Genomic DNA, 25840 nt, shown 5'->3' on the forward strand with positions numbered 1-25840 from the left:
CTGCAGGTCTCCTGGGCCCCTTGAGTCCTTCCTGGGCAGAATCATTGGCACCTACAAGCTGTCTCATGGGGTGGCCAGGGCAAACTCAGCCTCACCCTGCCCTCTCCTTCCTCAACTCCCCTGATGAGGGCTGAGGGTGTATTAAGAGACTCTATTCAGGGGCCGGAGCGGTGGCGCAAGTGGTAAGGTGTCTGCCTTGCCCGAGCTAGCCTAGGACGGACCGTGGTTTGATCCCCTGGTGCCTCATTGGTCCCCCAAGCCAGGAGCGATTTCTGAGTGTATAGCCAGGAGAGACTCTATTCATACTTATCTGGCTTTTATCTCTCAGATGAAAGAGAGGTCTGGACCGGCTACTACGCCTCCCGCAGTGAACTGAAGAGGCTGGCGAGGCGAGCCAGTGCCCTACTGCATGCTGCCGAGTTCATGTTCACATGCCACCTGCACCCCAGGCACCACTCAGTCCTGAACACAACCTGGGCATTGCAGCAGCTGCAGTGGCTCCGCTGGGCAGTCTCTGAGGTTAGGACACTGTTGAGTGACAGCAGATGGGCAGGCCTTCTCTGGAAGCACAAACTGTTCCCCTAAAAGTTGGCGTGCTCCTGAACTAATTTACAGCTCAGTTTCTCAATGAGACTGGGAGTCTCAGAGCCAGGTCCCTGCAATGTGATCTGGGCCATACCATATCACATGTGACCCATCCAGTGACTTCAGGAAGATTTGGAGCCAATTCTGAGGAATTAGGGGCTGGGTGCAACTTCACTAGTCTGAATTTTTGTGGGATTCAAGGTGTAGGATTTCCCCCTCTGCCCAGTCTTTCTCTCTCTCTTTGGCCCACACCTAGTAATGCTCAGAGATTACTCCTGCTATACACTCAGGAATTATTCCTGGCAATGTCCAGGGGACCATATGGGATGCTGGATATTGAACCCAGGTTGGCCATGTGCAAGGGAGCATTCTCCCCACTGTTTTATGGCCAGCCCCTAGGACTTGCTTGCTCTGAGTCTGGTTGCTCCTGACAATGGACTCACTGCCCACTCAGAAGACAGGTGGGGGTGATCCTGGGAAAGGCAGAACCTTGCATGCTTGTTGTGGCCCCTCTAGTAAGTCAAACATCAGCTACATCTTCACTCGCCCCAAAGTGAGGGGGACAAATCCAGAATCTTCTCCTCACTCTCCCACCCTGCAAGGACATGGCACAGCTATGAATACAATGGTTGGCACATAGTCAAGAGGGTGAAGTGGGTGGCCATCTGTCAGAGTAGTTGGGCACATGGCTGCAGCTTGTGGGCCACAGTTTTCCTTCTGTGAAGAGAAAGTTGTTTCACCTAAGCTCAGTGCTGAGGAGCAGGGGTCAGTTGGGGGGCATATCTGTAATGCTGAGGCCACTGGGGGGTGAACACTGGACCTGATGGAAATGGGGGGACCCCATGAAATTTGGGAGCTGCCCAGGTAGAGACTCAGAGAGGGGTTTCAGATGAAAATGCTGAGTTGGTTCTACTCAGAGTTTGGTTGACTCTCATATAGATAGGTTTGAGAAACTTCCTGCCCCTACTCCCAGAGCTGGAGGGGACCCTGGACCTTCAGGACACATGCCTGATGGATCTCTGTACTCTCAGGTCCAGCACCATGATGGCATCACGGGGACGGAGACCCTTCAGGTGAGAGACATGTATGAGGAGCACCTAACGGTGGGCATGGAGGGCGTGCAGGAGGTGATGACATCCATCATTACAGACAGAGAACAAGTCAGCAAGGGTAAGAGGGGACCTGGAGACTCTCTGAGAAGTGATTTGATTCAGGATGGAAACTTCCTGGAAGGTTAGAAAAAGGTTTTAAAAAAGGAATCATATTTTTTAAATTAATAATTATTTAAATTGCATCACTGTGAGATTCACACTTACAAAGTTGTTGGTGATTGAATTTCAGTCATACAATGTCCAACACTCTTCACCAGGGCACATTTCCTACCACCAATGTCCTCAGTTTCCCCCCCTATTTCCTCCCCCTCCCCTGCATGACTCTGTGGCAGACATTTTTATTCTATTTTTCTTCTCTTCTATTCTTTTTAGGCAGTGGTTTGCATCACTATTAATGAAAAGGCCTAATACATATCACTTTCCCTCCTTTTAGCACCCAGTTTTTGTCCACTGTGATCATTTCCCACTGTCATTATCACAGTGGTCCCATCTCTGTCCTAACTGTATTTTGTGGCAAGCTTCCTACCATAGACCAGTCTTCCTGGCCCTTATCTCTATTAAATGGTCTTTGAGTACTAATACACTACTATCTTTTTTTTATATCCCAATGAGTGCAATTATTCTCTATCTGTCCCTCTCTCTCTGACTCATTTCACTCAGCATAATATCTATCCATGTCTAAGAAAATCTCATGACTTAATTTTTTCTAACAGCTGCATAGTATTCCATTATGTAGATGTACCACAGTTTCTTTAGCCACCATCTGTCTTGGTGCTTGGGTGTTTCCAGATTCTGGTTATTGTGAACAGTGTTGCAACGAGCATAGGAATGTAAATGCCTTTTCTGCATTGTACTTTTGGGTCCTACGGTGTATTTTCAGGAGCAGTATTGTTGGGTCACATTGGAACTCAATTGTTAGTGCTTTCAAGAATGTCTCTATTATTTCCCGGGCCCGGAGAGATAGCACAGCGGTGTTTGCCTTGCAAGCAGCCAATCCAGGACCAAAGGTGGTTGGTGTCCCATATGGTCCCCCGTGCCTGCCAGGAGCTATTTCTGAGCAGACAGCCAGAAGTAGCCCCTGAGCACCGCCAGGTGTGGCCCAAAAAACAAAAAAAAAAAAAAAAAAAAAAAAAAGAATGTCTCTATTATTTCCCAAAAAAAGGCTAGACTTGTCTGTCTGTTTGCATCTTAGTGTGGACCTTCCCTGGACATGACTTGGGAAGTGCTGCTTAGTTCCATTTCATTCTGAGCTCAATGTGGGCATGCACCCCCTTCCCTCCAGCAAATTTCTCTGAATGGGAGGGTGTCGGGGATAGCTCATCAGACACCTCACTTTCTAAGGGTCCTGAAACCATGAAGATCTGAGTGAAGGTGATGGATGTTCCCTGTGCTGGCTTGTGCATATTGTCTCATTACAGGCAGACTAACTCCTTCTCCAGGTTCTATACTTACTTACTAAGCATACCTGAAGCCTCTCACTTCAGCTCATTGTTCACTGAACTGATTCCCCTATTTCTAAGTCTGTCCCTCACCATCTAACCTGACACCTGGATAGCTGGGATGTGATGCCACATTTTTCTGCCCACAGGCATGAGGTGGGGGGAAAGGAGCCCAGGGATGTGGTTCTCAGGGAGATAGCCACGTGGCAGGTGGGGGCAATCTTTACAAGCAAGGTACAAGTATGTAGTCAAAAAGGCATTTGTTGAGCCCAGAGAGATAGCACAGTGGGAGAGCACTTGAATTGCACACAGTTTGGTCCTTGGCATCATCCCATTTGGTCCCCTGAACCATCAGGAGTGATTCCTGAGCTAAGAGCCAGAAGTAACTCCTGAGTATTGCTGGGTGTGCCCCCCCCCAAAAAAAACCGATCAAACAAAAAAGGCATTTGGGCATAAACTAGACAGGGTAGAGAGTGTATGATATGTTCGTAACTCAAGATCATCAGACATGGGCACAGAACTATTCCTGAATGGTCCTGGAACAAATGATTACAGAGGGACATCACAGGGACCTCAGGGGCAAGGATGAGGGCTGCACCACCCAGTCCAGGTTGCAGTGGCTGATGGCCCCTGCTCCTTACTGCTCATCATTCAAGCTTTGGGACTAGGTTCTAGAACCTGGACTTCAAGTTCACTTCAGGCAGCTGAATCTCCTCTGCCTTTTGTTTCTGCATCAGGGAAGTGTGCTGGCTGGTAGTGGGTGTGGTAAGAAGAAGCACCCTCAGTGTGAGGAAAACATGGCATGCTCTCTTAGCCTTCTCTGAAAGGAAGCAATGCATTGTGGTCCACTTGGTATAGGGATATCACTTGGGCTCAGGTCTCTTTCCTTGGATTCCTGAGCTCTGCTGAGTCAGGTCCCAGTTGCCTCAGTTTCTCTTATAGCTAGGCTGTGCTATGTGAACCAACCACTCACTATGGAGTTGGGTCTTTGAGTGCAGGATTGGACAATGTTGGGCACATGGCAGTGATCTACAACCCTCTGGCCTGGAACATCACCACCATCATCACCCTCACTGTGAGCTTCTCCCAGCTCAGTGTCACGGACCATCTGGGAAATCCTGTGCCCCCTCAGGTAAGAGTGGGAGTACCTGCCATTCCTGTGCCACTTCTGGTCCAGCCAGAGCCTACCCAGAAGAGGTGGCAGTGGCAGTGACTGTGGCAGCGAGTCTCACTGGGAAGAGAGGGGCAGGACGAGGAGGGGGGCTGGACTGTGGTGAGCAGAGAGGGTGCAGAGACTGGAGTTCAGCCCGAGAAGATGAGAGAGAGCCTGTTTCTTCTCAGACTGTGCTCCCCATCAGGGTGCTGTACAAGCTGAGGGACCCTGAATAGAATTCTCTTCTCTGGCTGTTGATGCCTTTTTCCATCCTGACCCCAGAACTTGCAGGTGCAGAAGTCAGAGAAGACCTCATCCCACTATGATGTCCACGTGCTGACCACCATCCCGGGTCTGAGTTATCAGCATTACAACATCCATCACAGCAAGAAGGTCCATCTCAACATATCTGCTCCAAGATATTTTGAACGAAAGAGAAGAACAGCCACGGGGCCCAGTGACAAGCACCTGGTCTCCGTACAGAATGACTGCTACACCGTGTTCCTGGATCAGGACACTAACCTAATGCATAGCATCTGGGAGAGGTGAGGTGAATCCATGCCTGCCTCTGAGGCTAAGGCAATGTTCTCTGATTCCTGTGTATTTCATCCATGCTGAGAAACTCCACTCCCTCCTTGGCTTCCTGGGGTATGACCTCAGTGTGTTGTGTGTTGTGTGAAAGTCCTTCCTGTTTAGAAATTTCATTTATAGGAAATGTGAGTCTTAGCAGTTGCATGCAAGTGAGGCTTTATTTCTTTAGTCCTAAATGGAGGGTATGGAAGAGCAGGGCTCCAAAGAGTGTCACTGTATAGAACCAGCTCGTTTGGCACCTCTGTTCTGTGGGGGTTTATTACAGAGAATGAGACAAAAAGACACCCAAGGAGATAGACAAACAAAAGAAATTAGAGTGTTTCAGTCATTGGCTGGAGGTGCCTTTGTTTCAGGCTGGAAGGGCAATTTGGGAAGTGATTGGGCTCTATGAGCCGGGTCACATTGTTTTGCATTTATGGCTGACCCTGGAGTTATCCTCTGCCCAAATAACATTGTCCATGCCTAATGTCTTTTTGTTCAAACTTATCCTGATTTTGGACCTAAAGGACAACAGTACTTTAGCTGGAAGGGGGCTCTTTGAGAGATGGAAATTTTTATGGATTTAATAATGTCTCCCCCAATAGACTCCATGGTTTCTAAAAGGGAGTGAGACAAAAACTACCTCACAAATAACAGAGGAGATAAATGTGGCATCATGTCATACAACTACCAGAGGCCCCAGTATTTTATCAGGTGTTGGAAAATGTGGCTCATATTATGAATTTAAAACTTCCCATTCAGGACCGTATGTTTATCCTGATACTCTGGGTTTAATCAACTGAGGAAAAAGCTGATTTCAACATCTCACCTCAGCCAGCCCTGGGTCCCAGTTTCAGGGCAGCCTGTGTTATAATTTTAATTTTATATAATTTATGAGCACACAGCAGCAGTGGCATTTTGGTGGTCAGGTATCCCAACTCTTTCCAAATCAAAGACATGTTGATGCCACATCGGTGAAACCCAATGGGGTGTGTCCCATGGATGAGGCATCACAGTGTCCCACAGGCACCCCCCCCCACCCCCTGGTGATTGCTCTGGGCTGTGGCCCGGACAACCACTGTCTACTAGGTCACTCAATAGAGAACATCTTATGTGGGAGGGAGGGGGAGCCCCATTACTGTTGCCTCACAGCAGGCTCCTAGACCTCGAGGAATTGATGTGTGTTTGTTGAATCCACACATGTCAACACATGTTGACAATTCAAGGTACACCCAAGAGGCATTGAGTCTCCACAACTCCTCCCACATCCAGACTGCATCTCCTAAAGAGATGGTGGAGCAAAGACATGGTGTTGGGCCTGAATAGGCACCTGCTTATGTGCCTGATGGCTGGCTGGAGGTCTCAGGAGAGCCAATTCTGGTCTCCATAGTCACAAGTTCCTTCCAAGGTCCTGCTTTGAGGAATAGTGAGAGTATGAGTAAAGAGCCTGGCCCATGGCCTGTGAGCAGCTGGGAAAGACAGGCCTCCACACATTATGTTGTAACCTTGAGTCTACGAAATAGGATTTGATAAAGTTGGTCATATAGTTTTTCTCTGCAGTGTGTCAGACCCCCTGCTTTTTGTTTTTGTTTTTAGTTTTTGGGCCACATCCTGCTGTGCTCAGTGGTTTCTCCTATCTGTGCTCAAAAATTGCTCTGGGCAGGCTCGGGGGACTATATGGGATGCCGGGAATCAAACCTAGGTTCTTCCTGGGTTGGCTGAGTGAAAGGCAAATGTCCTACCACTCCCGCCCCTGATCCTCTGCTTTTGGGGACTTGCCAGGCATCCTGGTCTCTCCTTGGCCATCTTTGCTTGGGCAAGAAAGGAATGTGGTCCTATGTTGGCTTTTGCTGGGGTCGATGTACATGGAGTAGAACCAGGAGTTAAATCTTCTGGGGTTTTCACCAGTGTCTAAGAAGGGCACCTTCTTGTGGGCTGGTTCCCAGGGAGTGCCTGCTGAGGGAGGCTTCTCCTGGGCTACATCCTGGGTGAGAGTCCATAATTTATGAGGATGCTGCTGTCACTCCTGCCTCTGCAGAGAGAGTAAGCGGACCGTGCTTGTGACTCAGGACTTCCTGGAGTACCACCCCGACAAAAGTTCAGAAAATGGTTCAATTTCTGATCACTACAAGTTCTCGACCAGCAATGTTGCAAAGCCGGCCTGGAATTACGTGGCAATGAATATCGTGTTTGGGAAAATTGTGACTGAGATTCGGCAATATTTCTACAAGTGAGATTAGCTTCTTCTTCTTCTTCTTCTTCTTCTTCTTCTTCTTCTTCTTCTTCTTCTTCTTCTTCTTCTTCTTCTTCTTCTTCTTCTTCTTCTTCTTTTTTTTGTTTTTTTGTTTTGTTTTTGGGTCACACCCGGCGGTGCTCAGGGGTTACTCCTGGCTGTCTGTTTAGAAATAGCTCCTGGAAGGCAACGGGGGACCATATGGGACACTGGGATTCAAACCAACCACCTTTGGTCCTGGATCGGCTGCTTGCAAGGCAAACGCCGCTGTGCTATCTCTCCAGGCCCCGAGATTAGCTTCTAATGTGTGTTTCTGGAGAGCATTAGGTGGGCAGTGATATTTTACTTCAGATGTCCAGCATCCAGTTTTGTGCTGAGTACATGTACCTTGTGGGTTCATGCAAGTTTGATTAGGACATGATTGCCCCGGTCTCTACAACCTGGCTCTGCATTGACTCTGCACTGCTACTCTTATAGTTCAGAGCTGAACAGGCCCACTCAGAGCCATGCTTCACTCCCCAGAGAGCCCTTGTTTTTTCAGTGACTGGGCAGACATTTCTACCAGGCCTGGTCAGACATGACACATGACCACAGTCTCACATTTGCCCATTTTAGTAGCTAGTAGGCTCCTGGGAGAATCTGATCTAAGCTGAGCAGGAAGGAGAGAAGAATGAATGGAATGTGGGACAGAAGGAATGAATGCAAGGAGGGAGGAAGAAGGAAGGAGGGAGGAGGAAGAAGACCAGATGGGCATGCAACAGGGGTGGCTTTCTAGAGATACAGTCCTTATTTATTTATTATTATTTTTTGGTTTTTGATTTTTGGGTCACACCTGGTAATGCTCAGGGATTACTCCTAGCTATGTGCTCAGAAATTGCTCCTGGCTTAGGGGACCATATGGGACACTGGGGGATCGAACAGAGATCAGCCACTTGCAAAGCAAATGCCCTACTACTGCGCCATTACTCTGACTCCCCAGTCCTTATTTTTAAATTTTTTTTATTATATTGGAACAATTGTGATCTACAGAGTCCTTCATAGTTAAATTTCAGATACACAGTGAGGTAGGCCAGTCCTTATTTTTTGATTTTCCTCCCCACAAAGATCTAAGGAAGACAAATACCATAGCTATGCCATCATCTCCCGGCTGGTGCTCGAGCCTCCGGGCTTCAGCACAGAGCTTCTGTGCCACCGGATCGAGCAGAGCCTCCAGGTGGGGCCCCTGGAAGTGAACCGTGAAGCCATTCTGAGGACCAGCACCAACTTGGACACGCAGCAGATTCTCTACACTGACAGCAATGGCTACCAGATGCAGCAGAGGTACTACAGGAGCACTGTGAAAAATAACATTGCACAGGTATGCCCTGTTGTACTTGTGGGCATAGCATGGCCTTTGCTGGCCATGGCTGAGTCCCTTTATCACAACCTGCGATTTCCGTTCCCCCGACAGAATTACCACCCCATGGTGCAAACAGCCTTCATTCAGGATCACCACAGTCGGCTGGTAGTGCTGTCGAATCAGGCCCACGGCGTGTCCAGCCAGGGCAATGGGCAGGTGGAGGTAGGTCACCATATGGGCACCCTGGGGCTGTCCAGGGACAAGGGGCCTTCAGACTCCTCTGTCCCATCCTGCAGATCATGCTGCACCGCCGCTTGTGGGTCAACAGTGACTGGATGAACGAGGTCAACCTGACGCTGGACGACTCCTCTGTGGCCAGCCCTGTGTTCTGGCTCCTGCTGGGACCCCAGCCACTCACCACTGCCCTGCGCCACAGGAGCGGGTTGGCTCTGCAGCACCAGCCTGTGGTGCTGCTGAGAGCATTGCATGGTAAGGGAAGCCTTCAGTCTGGGGCCTGTCACCCCCTGAATGTGGGCCAGAGGTTGTGAAGTCTTGGGTCATCTGAGCAGTCTTAGGTCAGAGGCACCTCAATGGTCACAGGCCCAGCACTTCTGTTCTCAGAGGGCAGGTGAGGTGCAGAGAGGCTCAGGGGTGCCTCAAGTTCTCATAGGCAGTAAGGGCACAGCCCAGACTAACCCCTTCTCCACCTACACATTGGCTTCTGGCCCCTTCTTTCTCCCCTCATCTTTGATCATGTGACCTGCTGCCATGTCTCTTCATTTCGATGGCCCTACATTGCCAAGACTGACTTTTTTTTGTTTGGGGGCCATATAAGGTGGTGCTCAAGGCTTACTCCTGGCTCTGCTCTCAGAATCACTTTTGGGGGTGTTGGGAGGGATTGAATCCAGGTCAGCTGTTCAAGGCAAGTTGCCCTCAGTCCTTGATTGGTGTGACTTTTAACATGGTAAAATCATATAGGTGAGACTGGGGGTTGTTATAAAGAAACCTGTAGAGTCTGAAACACAGAGAATACTCAAACAAAAAGTGATGGAGGGGCTGGAGAGATAGCATGGAGGTAGGGCTTTTGCCTTGCATGCAGAAGGATGGTGGTTCGAATCCCAGCATCCCATATGGTCCCCCAAGCCTGCCGGGGCGATTTCCGAGTGTAGATCGAGGAATAACCCCTGAACGCTGCCAGGTGTGATCCAAAAACCAAACAAAAAGAAGTAATTGAAGGGCCAGAGTGATAAACAGTGGGTAGGGTGTTTGCCTTGCATGTGGTCAACTCGGGTTCGAAAGCTGGTATCCCATATGTGTCCCCCCTCACTCCCCCACCCCGAGCCTGCCAGGAATAATTTCTTTTTTTTTTAGGGGGGCACACCCAGTGACACTCAGGGGTTACTCCTGGCAATGTGCTCAGAAATTGCTCCTGGCTTGGGGGACCATATGGGACTCCTGGGGATCAAACCGTGGATCGTCCTAGGCTAACGCATCAAGGCAGATACCTTACGGCTTGCGCCACAGCTCTGGCCCCAGCCAGGAATAATTTCTGAGTGCAGAGCTAGGAGTAACTTTGAGTGCTGCCAGTGTGGATCAAAACAACATAAAAAAGAGATGAAAAGGTGCCGAAGAGATAGCATGGAGGTAAGGCGTTTACCTTTCATGCAGAAGGTCATTGGTTCAAATCCCGGCGTCCCATATAGTCCTCCGTGACTGCCAGGAACAATTTCTGAGCACAGAGCCAGGAAAAACACCTGAACACTGCCAGGTGTGACCCAAAAACCACACACACACACACACACACACACACACACACACACACACACACACACACGATGAGAAGGGCCCGGAGAGATAGCACAGCGGTAGGGTGTTTGCCTTGCAAGCGGCTGACCCAGGACCAAAATTGGTTCAAATCCCGGCATCCCATATGGTCCCTCTCTGCCTGCCAGGAGCAATTTCTGAGCAGAGAGCCAGGAGTAACCCCTGAGTGCTATAGGGTGTGGCCAAAAACAAACAAACAAACAAACAAACAAAAAGAGATGAGAAACGGTTTTGTTACAGATTATTTTATCTTCTTTAGACTCATTACTATTTCTCCTGCTATTCCTCGGTCCCATGGAATTGGCAGCATCAACATAGACCTTTAAATACTGAAACAGTTATCAACAACATGTGGCAAGTCAAGCCAAAAACCCTTTCCTGGCCAGATTCACTTCAAGTTCTTCGTTTTTCAGAAGCACTTTCGACATTCTCCCAGCTTTAAAGTCCAGAGAGGGATAGCTGGACCCTCAGCCACCTTCCATCCCTCTGCCTGCAGATTTTGTCCCGATTCTCCAAAGCCGTAGGCAACAACCTGCTGTGACGCTGCCCCCGAGCCTCCACATGCAGACACTGAGCACCCCTGGCTGGCAGTATAGCAGCAACCACACGGAGCACCTGCAGAGGCTCAAGGAAGGTGGGCAGGGCAAAGGCCCCCGCTTGTATCCCCCTTTACTCCAACACAGTGCCAGGCGGTGGGACCCCCTCTGAGTCATCGTGATCTGCCAAGACGCCAGATGGACCTCTCTCCTGACAAATGAGGAGACAGGGACCCACTGAGAGGCTGGGGTGACCAGGATCCCTCATCATCCTCCCCAGCTTGGGGCTCTGTTTCCAGATCGGAAAAGTGATGGGGGACTTGTTTGTTCTCTGCCAACATGCTGCTGATTCAACTCAGGAGGCCTGGGGCGATGTGCAGAACTGGGGTCCCCTGCAGACACCAGACCATCTCCTCTCACCCCTTGTCCTACATTGCCCTCTGCGCTTGGATCTCACTCTATAATGAGGGTCGGGGGCTGGTACCCAGTCTCACTGATATTGGAGACCCCACTATATGGTGGGAGCGTGGCTGAAGCCCCAGGTTGCCGGATCAGTTAAAGCGTTGAAACGATCAGGTCATTTGCCGGGTCAGGTTAAAGCGTGCTGGTCCTCTGCACCCATCTCTGACCTGCGGTAGCCCCAGGCACTCTTCCCTCAGGCTGTTTCTGGAGCAGCATCTCCTCAGCTTGACCTCTGGGGTATGGTGCAGGGAAGGGGGTCCCGGAGGTTAGGCCCCACTGACCCACACGGGGAGGGGAAATGAGAGGAGAGGCTATTCAGAACTCAGCCTGGTTCTGAAGCAACTGCTTCTGACAGGTGAGGGGGGGCGGCTTGGACCCTTCCTCCTGCTTGCTGCTTGCTGCTGCTTGGCCTTCTGTGTTCTTGGCTGCAAGTTGGGGATGTGAGGGCGGAATGTAGAGGGGACTGTGCGGATCCCAGGCTTGCCCTGAGCCCTAGGAATGGGTGGGAGGATCTCACTGCCTTCTGTCCCTGAAGGCCCCTGGGAAAAGGCCGGCCCCAACCTGCAGCGAGTCCTGCTGCGTCTCCACCACCTGTTTGAGAAAGGGGAGGACCCAGTCCTGTCTCGGCCTGTGACCCTGAACCTGAAGGTAAACTGCGCCCACCCACCCCCACCCCAAGACCCTAGGGCAGCCTCCCTCAGTAGAGGATGCTCTGGAGGGGGGAACAGTATAACAGTATGAAAATCTTCCCCAGAAACGTCCTTAAAGCAGAGCCAGGTCAGGGAGCACTCACCAAGAGCACCTCTGGGGATGTGGGGCTCAAGGGGAAGCCTGTCTCCTCCCCAGCCTCTAGACTTTCACTTAGACCCAGGCAGTTCTGCTTCTTGTTCTGAAAACCGGTCACCAAAGGAAGATCACTGTTTCTCCAACCGGAAAACTCAACAGGAGGAACTTGCCCTGATGTGAGGAGTGAGGAGGGGCCCCTCTTCCCCAGCTCTTTGGAAAGGGGGGTGTGCAGGATAATGAGCTCTTCGTGAAGATTTGGCCAGTTCACCCCAATTGTGTAGTTCTGAAATTTGGCTCAGGAGTTATTATCATTATTATTATTTCTATATCATTCTGAGAGTCCCTGTTAATCTCTGCCTATGTCTTGGGTAATCAATTGTTTTAAAATTTTTCCAGTGGGTAACTGTGGGCTGTGCTTTGGGTTTTTGTTAAATCTTTTCCCTTCCTGCCTCAGGGACAGACATTTTTCCTCTCTCTGTCTCTGTCTCTGTCTCTGTCTCTGTCTCTCTCTCTCTCTCTCTTTCCCCCACCCCCACTTTTAGACACTGTGGTTTGCAATACTGTTAATGAAGCAGTATCATGCATATCGCTTTATTTCCTTCCAGTACCCTGTTCATGTCCAGGGTGATCATTTCAATCTCTCATTGTCTTAGTGGTCCCTTCTCTGCCCTAACTGCACTCTCTGCTCTTTGTGACAAGCTTCCTACCATGGACTGTCTGGGCCCCCTGGCTCTCATTTCTATTGTCTCTGGATATTATTACCACAGTAGGAAAGAGAATGTCTCTGCAGTGAAGTTGTTGAGAATCTCTGAGAGATGAGGCCATGCAGGTGCCTGGTGTGGAAAGTTCTCCATTCAGACCTGGGTCTTAGGCTCCCACCCCATCCTATGCCCTCCCCACCCCATCATGTCTCCTTCAGTGGGTGTTGCGAGGACTTGGCACAGTGAGGAAGGTGGAGGAACGCTCCCTCACGGGCACTTGGGCCATGGACAGCATGCAGCGCTGGAGGTGGAGGACGCAGAAGCGGTCAGATCAAAACAGAGGTTTGGATGCCCTGAGTCCAGACCCCACCAGTCATTTCCTGTCTTCACCCAGAGGGGGTAAAGAGCTAGTCAGTTCCCTCTCTACTCCTCACAGGCTGTGTGAGCCTTAGAAGCCCAGTTTCTGCATCTGGGAGTCTGGTTAAGTAGCGGGCAGCACCCATCTGAAAGGACTGGTAGAGAGGCCTTTGCGCAAGTGTGTCTAATAACTGTTCTCAAACGACACACACCAGCCCTCCCCTGGTGACAGCAGAGCCATTTAGAGACCTGGTTTCAGTTATCACTAGGACCCTTTTCCTTCCCACCCTTGGGGGTGCTGCCCCCTCTGCCCACAGCTTCCTGGTCCTCCTCTCCTTCCTGGAGAGCCCTTCTCACACTTCAGCCCAATTCAGCCCTAGTGCCAGTCCTTCTTGAAACACACCCCCTGTGTCCTCTCTTCCTTCACTGATGCTTTGTACCCTGCACACAGCAGAGCTACTGTGCTATGTTGGATGGGCAAAGAGGTAGTACAAAGGCCACGGGAATTAACCAACCTAATTTTTTTTTTTTTTTGGTTTTTGGGCCACACCTGGTGGTACTTAGGGGTTACTCCTGGCTGTCTGCTCAGAAATAGCTCCTGGCAGGCACGGGGGACCATATGGGACACCGGGATTCGAACCGACCACCTTTGGTCCTGGATCGGCTGCTCACAAGGCAAACGCCGCTGTGCTATCTCTCCGGGCCCAACCAGCCTAATTTTGATCTTTGGCACTGTAGTTTGCTCCCTGAGCACCAGTAGGAGTGATTTCTAAGAACAGGGCCAGGAGTAAGTCCTAAGCACCAAAGCACTGCCCCCAGACAGAAGGGGAATAGGTGGGTGGAAGGAGGTATGTAAGTGTGGTTGGCTGGATGGAAGGAAGAGTGGGCTAAGGATGATGGTTAGAGGGGCCAGTGATTGGTGGATTAAGTGCAGGAAGAATTGATGAATATATTAGATTTTCTATCTTAAAACCTGGGGTCGATGAAGTGAGTGGTACCAGAATGATATTAACTACCTTGAACAGTTCTTGGGCAAGCTCATGAATGCAGAGCAGCCCCCCAGAAGCGCTACTAGAGGGGGGTCAACTCTAGCTCTCCATCACTTTAATCTCAAACTGATTGTGATGCAGGAGGGAGAACTGAGAGGCAGGTGGCACCCAGGGGTGGTGCCTGATGGGTCACCCTTTCTTCTAGACAAACCCAGCCCTCAAACAAGGCCAACGGGAAACCATTTTGTCACCATCCATCCAAAGGAAATCCGGACCTTCTTTGTCTACTTTCAAGATTCATGACCCAGGAAGGTTTCCTTCACCCAGGCTACCCCGGGGATCTCAGGATGGAGTGAAGACCATCTGTTTGGGTCACTGCAGGACATTGATATATCCTGTTTTTCTTATTTTTAAATAAACATTGCAATGGAAATTCCTGTCACTTATTGCCCATTTGCCCAGATTTTACCCCCACAGAAAGAGGTGATGCTCCCCCCCCCCCACTGTCACTCCTTTCTTTACAAAGTCGAGTTCACACCTTCCCTTGAAAGAGGAAGCCTCAGTTTCACTTCCCAGCTATTAGCACTGGCTCTCTGATAAATAAGAAGGTTATAGTCCCCCCCAAATCATAAATTCTGTTCCAGACCTTGAGCTTGCACAGGCAAAGAGACAATACTTAAGGCCAAACAGGTGACGCAAAAGATTTAGGGCAGCCAGACCACTGAATGTATCACTATATTCTCTATAACATTGTGTCACTCTAATAAGAAACACAAAGAACCCAATTTTCATTTAAAAGGGATTCAAATTATCTTCACGTTACCCTCATCTTTTGGTTTATTTAAATTTTTTTTTTTTGGTTTTTGGGTCACACCCGGCAGCTCCCAGGGGTTACTTCTGGCTCTATGCTCAGAAATCACTCCTGGCAGTCTGGGGGGACCATATGGGATGCCAGGATTCGAACAACAGTCCTTCAGCATGCAAAGGCAAACACCCTGCCTCCATGCTATCTCTCCGGCTTCTGGTTTGTTTGTTTGTTTATTTATTTTTGGTATTGAATTACTGTGAGAGACAGTTACAAAGTAGTTGATAGTTGAGTGTGAAATATTAGGTTTAGTATTCTATAAACCCCAGTGAGAAAGTGAGATGCCCATACCCCCAATCCGGGTGGGATGAGAGACCCAAATCCGGTAGAGATTTCGATGCAGAAAATAATCCACACACACAATTGAGAAAGAACAAGCCAGGAACCCAAACCGCAAACTGAACCCCACCAGCTAGCAGCTCTACCATGCAGTACATCTAGCTAAGATGGTAGCTTCCCCTCCGGCCTTCCCAGAGCGCCTTTATTGGATAAAACAAGGCCACTTCCAAGAGCAGGCAAGGTCCAGTGAAAACCAGCTAACACTAACAGTTGAATTTCAGTTATACAATGTCCCAACACTGATCTCTTCACCAATGCACACTTTCTGCCACCAATGTCCCAGTTTCCCTCCTTCCTGCCTTTATGGCAGACACTTTTATTCTCTCTCCTTTTCCCACTCTTTTGCCCTTTGTTTCCTTTTAGACACTGTGGTTTGCAGTACAGTTTTGAGGGGTACCCTGCATCCAGTTCTTGTCCAAAGTGATCATTTCCAACTCTCATAATCATAGTGTCCTGTCTCTGCCCCAACTGCACTCCCCTGCTCTTTGTGACAAGCTTCCTACCATGAACGGGTCCTCCTGGTCCTCATCTCTAATGTATCTGGGTACTACCTGGCTATTTCTGCCTATGGACCTGATGGCTATGACTTTTGTACTAGGAATTTTGCCCTGGGCGTCTGTCCTCATCCTTGCAATGTGGGCCAAAAGCAGAGGAAAGGTTGGGATATCTCTTTTCTCCAACCTGTCTCCATATGCCCTGTATCTGCTCCCAGGAAGCTCTTTTGGGGATGGTCAGCAGAGCAACAGGAGACCAGTGCTGGAAGGTGGCTCTGGCTCTTCCCACTGCTGCTCTGCCTGACACACAGCAGGGGATGGGATTCTTGCAGGGGGATCCCAGGAGCACATGTGAGGGGCTTGAGCACTTAGGTTCATGAGGCTAGCCTGGGGTGAGTCCTGGCAGTGAGCATGAACTGTGCCACTTTTGAGGGTCAAGACATAGTGCCCATGACTAATAGAAATCGGAAGAATGCACCTCACAAACCCGCATCTGCCCTGGGAGCCTGGCTCAGACGATTCTGCCCAGCGACTCAGGACAAGCCGCCCCCACGCCTTTTATGTGGAGCAATGATGTGGGTCAGGGGACACAGCCTGGGTAGCCATGTGAGATCCTGGGCACAGGCCGGCACTGTATGTGGGAGTTGCAGGCATCCCAAGTTTCTCTACTTCAAAAATAGTGCTGTAGGAGTGGTGACTGCAGGTCTCTGCAGGTCATTCATGGTTCCACGGTTCTTCAATATTTTCAAGAATAAAAATAAACCGATAGAAAAGTGATTGAAAATTGAGCTCCCATTTGACCTAGCTATTCCACTCCTAGGGATATACCCTAAGAACACAATAATACAATTCAAAAACCCCTTCCTCACAACTATATTTATTGCAGCACTATTCACAATAGCCAGGCTCTGGAAACAACCAAGATGCCCTTCAACAGACGAATGGCTAAAGAAACTGTGGTACATATACACAATGGAATATTATGCAGCCCTCAGAAGAGATGAAGTCATGAAATTTTCCTATACATGGAAGTATATGGAATCTATCATACTGAGTGAAATAAGTCAGAGGGAGAGAGAGAGACACAGAATAGTCTCATTCATCTATGAGTTTTAAGAAAAATAAAAGTCATTTTTGCAACAATCCTCAGAGACAATGAGAGGGGGGCTGGAACTTTCAGCTCACTTCATGAAGCTCACCACAAAGAGTGGTGAGTGCAGTTATAGAAATAACTACACTGGGAACTACCATAATCATGTGAATGAATGAGAGAACTGGAAAGCCTGTCTAGAGTACAGGTAGGGGTGGGGTTGGATGGAGGGAGATTTGGGACATTGGTGGTGGGAATGTTGCACTGGTGAAGGGGGGTTGTTCTTTACATGACTGAAACCTAATCACAATCATATTTGTAATCAAGATGTTTAAATAAAGAAAAAATATTAAAAAAATCCAGATTTACATGAAAAAAAAAAAAGGGATTGGAAAGTGGAAAGTAAAGAAAAAGGGAAAGGAACTTAGTATTTGTTTTTATTTTTATTTTTATTTTTTGTTTTTGTTTTTGGGTCACACCTGGCAGCGCTCAGGGGTTACTCCTGGCTCTATGCTCAGAAATCGCCCCTGGCAGGCACAGGGGACAATATGAGACGTTGGGATTCGAACCACCGTCCTTCTGCATGAAAGGCAAATGCCTTACCTCCATGCTATCTCTCCGGCTTGTTTTGTTTTTTATTTTTGGGCCACATTCAGCAGCACTAGAAGCTACTTCTGGCTCTGTGCTCAGGAATCACTCCTGGCAGGCTCGGTGCAACCATAGTGATGCTGAGGATTGAATCCAGATCAGCTGCATGTAAGGAAAACACCCTCCCTGTCCTCTATCACTCCCACCCCGTATGGGCCCTTTGAAAGGCCTTTTGTGATTCTTATCAATGAACAAAACCGTCCCAGAGAATGTAAGTTCCAGCAGGGTCTTGGCTGGTTTGAGTCATACTTGGTCATGTGCTTTTGGTATTGTCCATTCTCTTCTCCTTGGTGGGGGCAGAATTCTATGGTCCAGTTAGGAATGTTTCAAGCATGAGCAGGTCCTTAGGGATGGATGGGGTGTGTATGTGTTAGGTGAGTAGGGACATATGGACCTTCTGGCAATGACAAATGGGGCTTCCTCTTTCACTAGGTCATCAAGTGTATCTCCCTGAGAAGGAGAAAAATCTATTTGTGGTACAATTGGTGACTAATAGCAGAGTTAACTGAATTGAACTTGAATATTATCTCCTGAGAGGCCAACCCAGTTGCAGACAACTGTCTCTTTGACATCCTGGCCCCCGGGGGAAAGGGACATGGACCCTCTGAGGTCTAAAAAACATAGTCAGACAGCCCCTAGACAAAGATCAGCCTCCAGCTCTGGTCTTCCTTGAGGCTCACCTCTAGGACATTGCATTGAAAGGTCTGGCCCTGGACCCTTAAACACAGACCCTCTGCTCTCGTGTGGTCTGAGACAGTTCTAGGGCCCCCACCTCACGATGTCCACCAGGGTAGGTGAGACATTTTGCACTCGGACCTGTGCTGTATCGCCTCCACCAGTAGCCATTGTGTTGAATTGGGGTGAGATGTGTCTCAGCAAGGTCCCCCATCCATCTGGGGTCTTCCTGCTCATGAACAGTGTCCTCTGTCCTCCATCTCATCTCCCACTGGCAGGGGGGCTGGGCCACGTCTTTCTAGAAGCCAGTTTCTCTGAAGGGATAAACACCTCTATGACAGGAACAAAGCAGGGGTACAGGTACAAAGTGGTGGGAGAGAGGAGTTCACTGGTGTGCGCCATACGACTGCTGAGAATCCCCCCAACATCCAGTCCAAGTGTGGGAATGAGGAGGGCCTGGAAAGATAGACATGCTTTGGGGAGCAAAGTGAGCAGTGCAGGAGGGTTTTAGAAAAGCCTGGGAGGTTCTCCTGGGTTCTGTGGTTGCCGGGCTTCTGCTCAAAGACTGCCTAGGTCAGGGATGGCAGGAAATTCGGGATGGTGAAGGGCCAGAGAGGCGTGAGCACAGACCTCGAGTGTCCTCCCCTGGGCACAGCATTGCCCTAGGCCCCGCCCTGCCTGTCCCCAGGGCAGGACCCAGATCAGTGAGCTGCCATCTCTTCGCTCTCAGGGGCGTCAGGCCCAGCACAGACCCTGCCATGGGGCCGCTCCTGCCGCTGCCTCTACTCCTGCTGCTGGTGCAGCCACAGACCCTGCAGGCCACGAAGCAGGAAAACCTCCGGGTCTTCATTGTGCCCCATAGCCACATGGATGTGGGTTGGAAGCACACAGTGCAGGTGGGTCCCAGTGCACTGCTGGTGTCTCCCAGGGTGCTGCTGCTTAGGTACAAGTGCCGTGGGAGTCCCTGGTGAACTGTAACATCAGAGTCAGGTTCTGTCTCCAGGCCAGCAGGAGGCCTTTCCTGGGACCAGAGAATCCCAGTGCATGCCTCAATTTTCCTACCTGTACTAAAGAGGTCAGAGACAGTGGAGGTGACAGAGCACAAAAATGTGGGACAAGCAAGGTCCTTGTCCTGGGCTGGGTGCACTAGAAGGTTCTGGCTCCCTCCTGTCCCATGTTCCTCACTCTAGCCGAGCATTTCTGCACTGTTGCTCCCTCTGCCTGAAGTCTTCATGCTAGATCCACGAACCTGGTACATGCCTGCCTCCTGTTGCACCTCCCCAAAAGCCAACATCCCCAGTTCCCCCAGTTCCCCTTCCTGGCCCTCCTATTTCAACATCTGCCCCATTTTTCCCTGCACAGGGTGATTCAGTGAATGTGTGCATGAGTGTGTGTGTGTGTGTGTGTGTGTGTGTGTGTGTGTGTGTGTGTGTGTGAGAGAGAGAGGGGGGGGGGGTGGAGGAAGGGAGGGAGAGAGAAAGGAAGGAGTGTGGGAATAGACAAATGGTACTAAAAGATGAGAAGAAATGAGGCATTGATGAAGATCTCTCAGCCTGAGATACTGGCACAAGAAACTGGACTTGCCCATAGAGCCCCAGCCTGGGGTGGAAGTGGGGAGTTCCATAAGGACCAGACACCAGGCAGCACCCCTCAACTGCATCTCCCCCTCTACTCCCCTTCAAACTGCAGTTACTTTTGGGTCACTGACATAGGTCTCCTTATATGACTGTGTTGTTATGTCATTGCACCCCCAGGCTCACAGCCGCACCCATCAGTGGAGTTGTTAGTCTGTCTTCTGGGAGCAGAGCTCCTTGCCCCTGCAGTGTTTGACTTAGCTCCTTTCTTCTCCTCTTGTCCTCAACAACTTGGCCCTTAGTGTGCCCTTGCTTGTCTCCTGTCACTCAACCAGGATCTGAGCCACCAGTGCTTCTCTGAGGGTGTTGGTAAGAAGGACAGGGATGAGAGGCCCGACCTAACTGCTGTGCTGGCCAGGAGTGTCCTAGAAGGTTGGAGACCCCATCCTTGTCTGGGGCTGACATGGCGGGGCTCTCCTCCCCAGGAGAACATGCATGCATACGTGGCCAATGTCTACACATCTGTGGTGGAGGCACTCATGAGATCAACCAAGCGCAGGTTCATGGCTGTGGAGCAGGAGTATTTTCGGCTGTGGTGGAATGGAGTTGCCTCTGGGAAGCAAAAACAGCAGGTACCACTGCCCACAGGCCTGGGGGCCTAAAAAGAAGCCGATCAACCATAGGTCAGTGAGAACAGTAACCGTGCCCAGGGTCTCCAGCTTTCACCGGATCTATGGTCAGGCAAAACAGACAGTGATCCCAGACCACAATCCCATAGTCTAAACATCTATCTCCTTCTTCTTGTTAAATGCCCAGTTCCCTCCCAGGGCCAGTGTGGAGTAGGTGCTGATTTAAGTACTTCCAAGTGAGTGCTCAATCAGTACTTATTGAGGGAAGGAACAGAAGATAGTTCACCTTTAGAAGAAAAACAGGGGCTGGAGTGATAGCGCAGTGGTAGGACGTTTGCCTTGCACATCCCTGACCCAGAATGGACCTGGGTTTGATTCCCGGTGTCCCAAATGATCCCCCAAGCCAGGAGTAACCCCTGAGCATCACCAAGTGTAACCCAAAAACCAAAAAAAAAAAAAAAAAGAAAAAAAAAAAGAAAAGAAAAATAAGAAAACAAAAACTCAGCCCATGAAATAGTTAATCAAATACTGCTCTGGGGACATTATTTACAGGGTCATGTTCATAAGTCTTTGATAATATAAGAAGCATTGTGACAAAGTAGACAAGGGGTTCATCATATGTAAATATTTTTTCACAAGCTAGTCGTCAAAGTAAAATTAAAACACATATTGCAACATAACTTGCTAGTATTTAGTAGGATCATAGTTGTGAATGAAAAAGAGACAGCAAGGAAGTTTCTAGCTAACAGACACATAGAGAGGAGTTGAAGCAGTGGGTAGGATGTTTGCCTTGCATGTGACTGACTCAGGTTCAGTCCCTGGCATCCTCTATGGTTCCTCCCAAAGTCTACCATGAATAACTCAGTGCAGAGCCAGAAGTCACCCTGAGAATTGCTAAATGTGGCACAACAACTAAAAACCAAACCAAGACGAAAACACAGAGAGCAATGATGGAGTAGAAGAACACAGAGTCCTAATGATATCCTGGGCCAGAAAATAAGAGCATTGGCAGGATATTAGTGGAGCTAAAATAGAAATTGTACACCCTAACTGTGGGTTTATGATAAATAATTATGTGTTCTGTAATTAACATGAGGCTTTAATTACTGTCAAGGAAAAAACCATAGTCTCTTTTTGTGTGTAGAAACGACGTAATTATTAGTTATATGCTGAGATAAGAATAGCATGAAATAAATGGGTGAGTGCTAAGTCAGTTAGGTAGGTGTATAGAGCAATGACGGAGCCTACAGAATCCTTCAGGTACTGTGTCTGGAGTCCATAATCAAGGGGAAATCACTTAATAAGAGGTGTTAAAGTGGTAAGTAAATGGGCCAAGCTGTTCCCTTCCCAAGATGCTGCTCAAGCTGGTGAGAAAGCGGGGACCAGGACGGACCAGGCCTAAAATTTCAGAATAGATAAATGGGGGGATTTAAAGGAAAGCACCAAGAGATGCTTCAGGTGTCTCAGCTCTGACCAATCTCCAGATTGGATTCTTTTGTTTTTGTTTTTTTGGGTCACACCAAGCAGTGCTTAGGGGTTACTCCTGGCTCTATGCTCAGAAATCACTCCTGGAAGACTCTGGGGACCATATGGAATGCCAGGAATTTAACCATCATCCTTCTGCATGCAAGGCAAAGCCTTACCTCCATGCTATCTCTCCGGCCCCATTTTTTTGTTTTTGTTTTTTTTGGGCCACACCCGGTAACACTTAGGGATTACTCCTGGCTATGCTCTCAGAAATTGCTCCTGGCTTGGGACCATATGGGACACTGAGGGATCAAACTGTGGTCTGTCCTAGGTTAGTGCGTGCAAGACAGACTCCCTACCGCTTGCGCCACCACTCCGCCTCCCCAATCTCCAGATTGGAACCTGATTTTTCAATCTCTGTCCACAACACCAAGGTGCACCAGCTCGTGGCTGAAGGACGCCTGGAGTTTGTAGGTGGAGGCCAGGTCATGCATGATGAAGCGGTTACCCATATGGATGACCAGATCCTGCAGCTCACAGGTCAGTGCCCTCAGCTTTGAATTTTGAGCTCTTAGGACCTATAGAGAGGCTGGGACAAGCTGTCTGAACCTTCTTCCTCTCTTCATAGGAGAAATAGGCCAGAGAAACAGTAGTTTTCTGGTACCATATTGATTCCTATTGGTATTAGGCATGTGGATCCCAGGTTTGTGGATATAGCTACAGCGGATCCTTAGTTCATCCCTAACCTTGTTGAGGTTATTTAACACTTCCTCCTCATAAAGTGCAACAGGTGGTAATATTTGTTTCAAGAGTGGGTATGTGGATTTTAGTGGGATTATTAAAGTACTTTGTAGTAGGTTGTGCCCTTCAAAATGACCTCCTTCATTGCCTTTCTTACCAATGCTCTGGCCATGATCACAACTGCTATTTTAACTGCTAGGACCATAGCATTTATAGTTAGATCATGGCATTTGCTGCCTCCTTGCTGCTACCGTGACAACCACTGTCACCCACACACGTGCCTCCAAAAGCATCATCAGAAACCACCTGACCATGTCCTACCTCAAACTTACCCCTACTGGCAACATCCACTCCCAGGCCCCAACCCGGGGTGCCAATCCCTCCATACGTCACCTTCCACAAAACTCCATCTAGCACATTGTCACCATCATTCTAAGAAGTCATAAAACCACCAACCAAACATGCCACCACTGGGACTGGAGCAATAGCACAGAGGGTAGGGCACTTGCTTTGTACGTGGTCAACCTGGGTTTAATCACCAGCATCCCAGATGGTCCCCCAAGCCTGCCAGGATTGATTTCTAAGCATACAGCCAGGAGTAACCCCTGAGCACATCCAGGTGTGGCCCCCAAATTGAAACCAAAACAAACTAAGACACGCCACCACCTCTCACATCACCAATGAAAAGTCACTTCTCACTCTTACCATTCCAACTCTACAGGCACCACCATCTCCCCTGTAAGCAGCCATACACAATTCCAAAAATCCCCACGAACCCCAGCACCACCCCATTCCCACTTCCACTAACATAGATACAAAGACTTGCTTCTCTGAGTGGAAAAGTGCAGGGCAGGACTCTGAAAAATAAACCAAAACTGAAGCCTCCTTTTCAAGCTGTTTTAGGATTCAACCTAGCTGTAGAAACTAAAGAATTTTCTTTCTTCTTTCTTTCTTTCTTTCTTTCTTTCTTTCTTTCTTTCTTTCTTTCTTTCTTTCTTTCTTTCTTTCTTTCTTTCTTTCTTTCTTATCTTTCTTTCTTTCTTTCTTTCTTTCTTTCTTTCTTTCTTTCTTTCTTTCTTTCTTTCTTTTCTTTCTTTCTTTCTTTCTTTTTTCTTTCTTTCTTTCTTTCCTTTCTTTCTTTCTTTCTTTCTTTCTTTCTTTCTTTCTTTCTTTTCTTCGTTCTTCTTCTTCTTCTTCTTCTTCTTCTTTCTTCTTCTTCTATCTTCTTCTTCTTCTTCTTCTTCTTCTTCTTCTTCTTCTTCTTCTTCTTCTTCTTCTTCTTCTTCTTCTTCTTCTTCTTCTTCTTTTGGTTTTTTGGACACACTGGATGCACTCAGGGGTTACTCCTGGCTCTGCTCTTAGAAATCACTCTTGGCAGTCTCTGGGGAACATATGGAATGCTAGGGATCAACCTGGGTCTGCTGCTTGCAAGCAAGCATCCTACCATTTGTGCTATCACTCTGGCCTTAGAGGTAAAGAGTTTCTTTTCTTTTCTTTTTTTTTTTTTTTTTTTTTTTTTTGGTTTTTGGGTCACACCCGGCGGTGCTCAAGGGTTACTCCTGGCTGTTTGCTCAGAATTAACTCCTGGCAGGCACGGGGGACCATATGGGACACCGGGATTCGAACCAACCACCTTTGGTCCTGGATCGGCTGCTTGCAAGGCAAACACCGCTGTGCTATCTCTCCGGGCCTAGGTAGAGAGTTTTTAATGAAAGAAAACTGTTGAGGCCATGGGCTCAAGGTAGAACCAAACCTTAAACATTAAAGAAAACCCAGACAAAATAAAAGGCCTTACCTTAAGAAATAGAAATATTGGGGGCTAGTGTGATAGCACAGCGGGTAGGGCATTTGCCTTGCATAGGGTTGGTCCAGGTTCAATCCCCAGCATCCCATATGGTCCTCCAAGTCTGTCAGATGAGATTTCTGAGTGCAGAGCCAGGTGTAACCCCTGATAACCACTGGATGTGGTCCCAAAACTAAAAAGAAAAAGTAATAAAAATAGAAATATTAGGATCAGCCTACATGGGTTGAGTTTGGGCACCCCATAGGGTCCCCTGGATCTGCCAGGAGTGATCCCTGAGCACAGAACCAGTAAGCCCTGAGCACTGCAGGGTGTGACTCAGAAACTAAAAACTAAACAAATTCATGTCTTCTCCAAGGCTGTCTTTTGTTTCCTTCTATCTCTGTCTCATGCCTTGAGGGGCCTGTGAAGTATTGATGAATCTGTGAATGCCCAGAGTATTCTCTAACAGAGCACTTTGTACTAGAGCCCTGCTGCTGAGTATGAGGTGCTGACATCCAACTCATAGAGCAGGAACTCAGAGAGCACTTGAGTGAGGGGACCCCTGTCACCACCCGATTTGTGCTCTCTTCGCAGAAGGACATGGGTTTCTCTATGAGACATTTGGCATCCGGCCCCAGTTCTCCTGGCAGGTTGACTCCTTTGGTGCTTCTGCCACGACCCCCACGCTGTTGGCACTGGCAGGCTTCCATGCCCACGTCATCTCCCGGATTGCCTATGACCTGAAGGAGAACATGCAGAATACCAGGGTGAGGGGACCACAATTCCACTCTCTTTTCCCTGCTGTGCCCTGAACCTACCCCTTTCCATGTTCCTTCCAAGGCTCTGGCCACTCACTGCGATTGGGAATCTTGGCCATTGACAAGCTGTTATTTGATGGCGTTGCTACTGCCTGTCCTTTTCGCTCCTCCTGCCTTCTCTTCCCACAGAATCCGGTGCTCACTGAACTGCAGGGCTCCTTAGGACCTATCCTCCCTACCCCCATTTCAATGCCTCCCATTTCATCTGGGGCTGCATCAATCCCTGACCTTCCACCACAGAGAATTTGGAACATTCGTTCTGATTTCTTGGGAATATGGCCATAGTATCACACATTGGGATGCAGAAGGCTGAAGCAGAAATTTTTCTCTCTCAAAGGTCAGCACAGAACATCCAAGGCTGAAGGGGGCTGGGAAGGACCCACTCAGACATCTGTGGTCCTAGGTCCAGGCTCCTTGCCTAGATTTGGGAAACTTGAGGAGACTGACTGCTGGGGCAAATTGTACAATTGTACTTGTGGGCTTGGAAGGAATGTTGGAAAGGAGGCACTGGAGTGAGATCCAGTTCTCTAGAATCTTCTGAGAGCAGGTCCCAGTGAGGACAGAGGACAGGCAAGCTGGGAGGTGCAGCCAGGCGAGTCCAGTGGGCCCCTGACCTCAACTCTGCCTGTTT

At 48.9% G+C, this 25840-nt stretch overlaps 2 protein-coding genes across 2 annotated transcripts in view; both read left to right on the forward strand.

Annotated features, from left to right (window-relative positions):
- The window catches only part of LOC126020185 (epididymis-specific alpha-mannosidase-like), a 37479-nt gene extending 23986 nt beyond the window's left edge, over positions 1-13493 (forward strand). Inside the window, exons 8-19 of the mRNA XM_049781647.1 lie at positions 329-519; positions 1617-1755; positions 4135-4268; positions 4581-4834; positions 6898-7089; positions 8197-8449; positions 8543-8653; positions 8728-8920; positions 10752-10889; positions 11789-11901; positions 12959-13065; positions 13415-13493. Of these exons, the coding sequence (XP_049637604.1) occupies positions 329-519; positions 1617-1755; positions 4135-4268; positions 4581-4834; positions 6898-7089; positions 8197-8449; positions 8543-8653; positions 8728-8920; positions 10752-10889; positions 11789-11901; positions 12959-13065; positions 13415-13493 (1904 nt within the window). The remainder of the gene's footprint in view (positions 1-328; positions 520-1616; positions 1756-4134; positions 4269-4580; positions 4835-6897; positions 7090-8196; positions 8450-8542; positions 8654-8727; positions 8921-10751; positions 10890-11788; positions 11902-12958; positions 13066-13414) is intronic.
- A 5462-nt stretch (positions 13494-18955) lies between these two features.
- Positions 18956-25840, forward strand: part of LOC126020186 (epididymis-specific alpha-mannosidase-like) — a 34632-nt gene continuing 27747 nt past the window's right edge. The window contains exons 1-4 of the mRNA XM_049781648.1: positions 18956-19093; positions 20257-20403; positions 22302-22407; positions 24986-25158. Of these exons, the coding sequence (XP_049637605.1) occupies positions 18956-19093; positions 20257-20403; positions 22302-22407; positions 24986-25158 (564 nt within the window). The remainder of the gene's footprint in view (positions 19094-20256; positions 20404-22301; positions 22408-24985; positions 25159-25840) is intronic.

Source organism: Suncus etruscus, chromosome 10, assembly GCF_024139225.1.
Source record: "Suncus etruscus isolate mSunEtr1 chromosome 10, mSunEtr1.pri.cur, whole genome shotgun sequence".
Taxonomy (NCBI): Eukaryota; Metazoa; Chordata; class Mammalia; order Eulipotyphla; family Soricidae; genus Suncus; species Suncus etruscus.